The 6843-nt window shown below is 35.6% G+C and overlaps 1 protein-coding gene across 1 annotated transcript; it reads left to right on the top strand.

Moving 5' to 3' along the window:
- Nucleotides 1-1765: 1765 nt before the first annotated feature.
- LOC108730381 (uncharacterized) lies at nt 1766-2427 on the top strand. Its single transcript, XM_018460040.1, has 2 exons — nt 1766-1925; nt 2219-2427. Exons 1-2 carry the CDS (start codon nt 1766-1768, stop codon nt 2425-2427), a joined length of 369 nt encoding a protein of 122 aa, XP_018315542.1.
- Nucleotides 2428-6843: the final 4416 nt, after the last annotated feature.

The following is a 6843-nucleotide window of genomic DNA, read 5'->3' as shown; positions in this document are numbered from 1 at the left end:
TATTACGGATACTTATAGATTGACTACGTTTACTTCGTGCGCTTAGTTCGCACCTATACGATATGTCTTTGTTTAAGGTAGTTGTATGGCATAGAAGCGGCATGCCGCGGCAATGGGGGCGCAATCGCCCGAAGCGCCGGCTCATGTGATCTGCAGCAATTTTTGAACAGTAATTCTTATTTCTCCACTGTGCGCCAGTATTTGAGAATGAGTTGATAAGCGAAGTGGATATTAGTAAAGAAGTAAAGCAACTTTCTAAGGTTTTATAATTAATACTTGTTTGGTTACCTCCCATTTTCTTCGATTTAAGAGATTCCTATCAAACGACACAGTAGCGTCTCGACGCCAAGTGTATAAAAATATAAAACAGATTGCTAAAACAGCGGGTCGCATAACCGCTTGACGTGTGAATGTCATTGCGTATATGTCCGTGCCGTTACCAAATTCGCGACGCTACCACTAGCTTTATCTGGAGAATTTGACATCAAACTTTAGATTAAAATTACTCGTAAGAATCCAACTATCTCTCTCCGATCTTAATGAACTTTTAGTATGTTATTCTCCAGACAAAAATAAGCGTATTTTTTTTATACGTGCCCATATGCACTTTCAAGGGGTGAAAAACCTCTTTGAAAAAAATCGGTTTTTCTATTTCGAAGCGAATATCGTCGAAACTGTAAGAGATTGAAAAAAAAGTTTGACATAAAAGTTGCATGGTTTCAAGGGTACTTCATAATAAAAAGAAAAAAAATTTTTTTTTCTTTATTTGTTTATTCCCACCATTTGACTTTTTTTAAACTTTGATTTCTTTTTATAATAAAAAAAAAGATTATTTTAAGACGAATTCAACCATGTGTGATAAAGTTATTTTTCAAAGTATCGTTTTTGAGAAATAATTAAAATCGCTTCTACACACGCGCCATCCGTAATGAACTTCTTCACGCAGTACGTTCGTAGTACTGCATATTTTCGCATAATAGGAAGTAATGATGTAAACATATCTATTTCTGGAACTCTGCGGACATCTAGTCATAGAAGTACATAGTCTTTATCGTACACGGCTAGACAACACTTGCGTAATGTCTGGATGAGAAGATAGTGTCAAGATCGAAAGTCGTGTATAATGTAATTGTAAGACGAAAAGTGCAGAGTGTATGTCGCACTTATATAAATTACATTTATCGTTTCACGTAGAAATTGAATTAATATCTTATAAAATCGTATTTCTTTAGTGCTGTGTTGCTTCAATTTAAAACCAACAAGAGAAATTAAATTATAAAGGAATTATAGATGAGAAACGATTGAAAGTAATTAAGGAGAAGGAGAATATTGGAAGTAGGGTTTGTACATAAGCAGCAGTATAAAATGCTGTGGCATTCGCTACGCAAATGTTATGGTCAGTATATCGTGAAATTGTATTAATAATATCGTTTACCAGTGTATTAGTTGCAACGATTTTGTGAGTATATATTTAAAAAAATTAATATTGATATTTTCCGTATAATTTTATTTTTCGCTTGTAAACATAATATATTATAAGAAATTATTATTTGTCGTATTTTTGTTACAGTACTGAACAGAAAAGTCTTTTGTTATTACTTTTGTGGGAAAACTCTTAACAGTTATCATATATTACATATAAACATTTATACATGGTGGGCCATTTAAACCTTCGGCATCCGGCAACTTTGTAACTTTGACATCTGTTGTCAGATCAGCTAATGTGAACACATTTTCGAAGCGTCAGTCCAAGCGAATTTGTATCATGGAACAATACACGCCACCACAACGCGCTGTTATCGTACAGCTTTACATTCAAAACAACTTCTCAATTGTGAAAACGCAACGTGCATATCGTGCAAAATATCGAGTGAAAAAAGCGCCTTCAGACCATACTATTAGACATTTACACCAAAAATTTTTGGGCACCGGTAATCTTGGTAATGCCAGTCATCGAGGCCGACGGCGTCCGAGGCGGTCTGACGAGAATATTGAGGCTGTACAGGTCAGTGTACAGAGATCTCCGACAACATCGAGTCGTCGACGATAACGGATTTTTTGGTGCCATTTCTGGCTGACAATGACATGGAAAACTTTTGGTTCCAACAAGATGGCACTACAGCTCACACAGCCCGAGCCACGATCGCTTTATTGCGGCCTTTGTTCCCTCAGCGCCTTATTCCGAAAAATGGTGATTTTGACTGGCCTCCGCGATTGCCTGATTTGACAGCTCCCGACTTCTTCCTGTGGGGTTTTTTGAAGTCCAAAGTTTATGTCAACAAGCCACGGACCCTGGAAGCTTTGAAAGACAATATCCGACGGGAAATGGCCGCTATAGAGCCTGAAACACTTCAGAAAGTGATGGAAAATGCCGAAAAACGAGCCATTCCGCCATCCGCTCTGGCGGTGGCCATTTACGCGATATAATATTCAAAAAGTGATCAGAATAAATTTGCAAAGTTCAAAATAAACGAAAATCACTTCATAACAAATTATTTATTTTTTTTTCAAGTTATTCCCAAAAAACATCCCGAAGGTTTAAATGGCCCACCCTGTATATCACATGTATTATTAGGTTCCTCACGGAGAAGACAGATTTAAAAAGGTACAATAAACATTATACAATATATACTTATCATTTTAAGACTAATTGTAAATTAAAATTTATCTTTAATACAATAAATAATACAGTATAAATAGACAATGAAGCGTTACTATTGTTTTGATACAATTACTATTTTTATTTGAAAAAATACGTCTACAACTTATTATTTATAATTTTTAAGAGACAAAATGCAGTTTAATCCGAAAAACGTGATAATGCTGTTATATATCAGTGCTACTTTTCAAAATTTGTGTGAAAGTCCTGTTACGAATACAGAGACAGATATGAAAGAGAAAATAGAAAATGTGCTACAAGGAATGCACGGGATCAATTTGAAATTGAACAGGAAGAATCCCTTGATTTCGAAGATTCTTTTGATATTCCGGGAGCAGAATTAATTGAACAAAGAAGAAGAGTACAACGAAACAGGAGGAAAGTCGTATAATGTTGAAAAAATGATATGTGAAAATGATGAGATACCAATCGAATATAAAGGGAGAGCCGTGGAATTTTGGAAATCTGACATTACGAGGAAACCAAAGTCGCTTAACACAATAAAACATAAATTTCGGAAAGTAACATCACTAGGTTAGTTACGAAGTTGGAAAGAACAGATAAACAGTGATGAAAGTAGAGTGGATAAGCTAAAAGAAATTTCATCATACACATTAGAAAAATTCCAAGGTCTGGAAAAAGGAGTTCATTGATATTATTCGATGGGCCCTCAAAGCGCAAGAAAATATAAACGTTGCAAGATTTACAGCTTCACCTCGATGGGTAAGAAAATTTAAAAGGCTATACAGAATTGTATCTCCAAAAATGACAAAATTTGTAACAAAAAAAAATTATTTAATCAAAAGAGCATATAGAAGCAAGTTTGTCGAGAATGTTAAATATTATATAACTCGTTATGGATTTGAAAATAAATATATACAATTCAAAGCGGATTCCAATTAGAGTTACATGCTGGTCGTTCATTAGCAATTGAAGGCACAAAAAAGATAGAATGTGCGTTACAGTCGATTTTGGCAACTATACACAGCTATACCATTCGGTAAAAATGTAAATCAGGGGAGCCCCAATAACCTTGACCTTGACATATGTTACCAAGGTCATGACCCCGAGTGACCTTGAGGAAGTTTTAACCGTCGGACATTACTCGTTAAAAAGTTACAAACAAAAAAAGTTGATAATCATTATACCAAAATTAATTTAATATTATTAAATATTTAGTAATACTGAACATCACAAAAATTCTTCAACAACTATATCGACGACGAATGTTATTCGCGGAAGTAGTGCGTCCCTAAGCAGAGGAGAGGTGCGGTGGGACTTTTCATTCGAAGCGACTCTTAGTCCCCTTCACCCCTGCAAAGGGGCGCACGACTCTCACTGCCGATTTTCACTCCCCTCCCCCCTGTTGGGGAGTCGTGCGCTCCTTTGCAGGGGGGGAAAGGGTGAGAGTCGTACTCCCTTTTGCAGGAGGGAGGTGAGAGTCGAAAGTGAGAGTTGTGCGCCCCTTTGCATGACTGGCCATTGCCTTGATGTAGTTGCAAGAAATAAACCTGTATCCGTACAAGATTTATTCTTCTAACTATATCAGCTCAGCAGGAACAACGGGTCAAAGACAATCGTTAGATGTGTACGGTTTCCGTTTATGGAAGAATTTTATAAAATATTTTTCAGGTATTCTCATGATTTTAGATTTGGAAGTTAAATAACTTCATTCGAGAGATTCCATCTTAAAATTGCAATCGTAAATTTTCAACTTTGTTCGCCAAGATTTCAAAATTTATTAATAAATATGCCTGGCACAACAGCGGTTATATAGATATTAAACTAAAAGAACTGGAAATACCTGTCAATTTTTGTTTCAAAAAATGTTTCAATAAATGATGCATCATGCACATGGTGCGTGAACGAAATGCACCCATTCACATCATCGATTATTTACGTCAATTCCAGTTTTCTTACGATTGATTCCCCTCCTTTACTTTAAATAAAGAAATACGATTTTGTAACAGAATAATTCAATTTATATGTGAAACAATAAACGTAATTCATATAAGTGCGACATACACTCTGCACTTTTCGTACAATTACATTATACACGAATTTCGACCTTGACACTATATTCTCATCCAGACGTTACGCAAGTGTTGTCTAGCCGTCCGCGATAAAAATTTCTATAACTAGACGCAGAGTTCCAGAAATAGATATGTTTATCGTTACTTCTTATTATGCGAAAATATGCAGAATCACGAACGTGCTGCGTGAAAGAGTACGGATGGCGCGTGTGTAGAAGCGATTTTAATTATTCCTCAAAAATGATACTTTGGAAAATAATTTTATCACACATGGTTGAATTCGTCTTAAAATATTCTTTTTTTTATTATAGAAAGAAATCAAAGTTTAAAAAAAAGTCAAATGGTGGGGACATTTGTCAAGATCAAAACCATTGGAGATTATTCCTCTTATTTTCTTTTTTGCAATAAAAATTCATTTTTACGTAAAAATGAAAATAAGAGATACATTCACCAATCTTGACAGATATTATCCAGGTCATGATCCTGAACAATATTCAAGAGATTCTTAGCCGCCGGTCGGACACCTTGGGTAATGCTAATGCCGGAGGTACTGTAACTTCCAAACCTTATAACTCAAAAAGTGTTTAATGAAAATGAACTTAATTATAATGTTTTGAAAAGCTCTTGAGATAAGCTATAAGAAAATGTAGAGAAGAATAGGGTGTTCCATTTAAAAAAATCCACGTGACCTTGACCTGGCCTTGGCAACGCCACCCAAGGTCGAATCAATGATACCTTCTTATGTCTCCCTCCGAACCAAACAACTTTTGTTTAAAACATTTTTCCATATCTACCATAGTTTTCGAAGAATCTTAATGCATTATTTAAAATGAGATATCCTGTATATTTGTAGATCTTCCTGGTAGTGTATTCTTATTGCATTTCCTAATCCAACTTGTGTTAAATGTAAACACACCATTAATTTTGAAATCTATCATCGTTTATCAGAAATCAAAAGAACTAAGAAAGGACATGGGCAATAGGAATCAAGCACGGAAGACGTTGCGCAAATAATAAGACTATATAAAGCGTAAAACTTCTTTATTTTACTAAACGCGCTTACATGTTTCGGCTCATTTTTAAGCCTTCTTCAGAGCAACATAAACTCACATATATAAAATATAACAAATATTAACTTGTCATGATGAGCACCCCCGTATCGAGAATATAAATGCCAGAATTAAACCCAGATAAGAATGAATCCCTAAGGTACAGAATTCTACTGGTGGGATAGTTAGAGAGATACAGATTGAGCCTTAGCCTTTTCTCTCATTGATTCCTCCTCTTTTTCCTCACCAAGGAATGGCTGGTTCGTGAATCTATCAACTGTTTCCATACCTCCCAACGTACAGAATTTTTTACAATTGGGAGATAACTTTGCCTTACCTTCGAACAATAGATTAGAGTTAACGGTTGACATTATTAAATGTATCGAAAGTAATATAATATTTACAAATTACCTATTGATGAACGGATCGCGATCTCGAACCACTCACTTCCGGTTTTGAATAACTTAGCTTCTTGTCCCTTACATCGTATGGAGATAGATAGGAGGTTGTTGCAACTAGCGAAAGACACTAGGACCTTTTTAAGGGATGTGAATGACAGGATTGTCTTTACTCGTGCGGATAACGGTAGTGTGACGGTAGCATTAGATAGACAGGTATATATTTCCAAGATAAATGAGATGCTTCAGGACGAGAATACGTATGAGGTTGTTAGAAGGGATCCGACGAGGAGGATAGTAACGAACTTACGTGCCTTATTAGTTGGAAAGAAAAAAAGTATATATCGGAATCCACATATAGAGGTTTGTTATGCAATGATGGAATACTTCTGAGGGCCTCTTCCGAAGATACATAAGCAGTATTGTTCCTTTCGTAAAATAGTTTCTTCGATAAATAGTCCCTTGTATTCTTTGGCAGTGTTTCTTCATAATATTATCATTAAAACAATTCCTAAGGCGCATAGTCATATTGAAAATAGTTTAAAACTTGTTAAGGAACTTGATGGTAGGCGGCTCAGTAATGAATTCCAGTTAATGTCATTCGATGTCGTTAGCCTCTTCACTAACGTTCTCATCGACTATGCAATGGACTGTATCAAAGACCATTGGAGCTTTATCTCTAGAGATTGCTGTTTATCGGAAGA

Source organism: Mycetomoellerius zeteki, unplaced genomic scaffold, assembly GCF_001594055.1.
Source record: "Mycetomoellerius zeteki isolate Tzet28-1 unplaced genomic scaffold, Tzet1.0 scaffold905, whole genome shotgun sequence".
Taxonomy (NCBI): domain Eukaryota; kingdom Metazoa; phylum Arthropoda; class Insecta; order Hymenoptera; family Formicidae; genus Mycetomoellerius; species Mycetomoellerius zeteki.
This window is presented reverse-complemented; position numbering and strand designations above follow the sequence as displayed.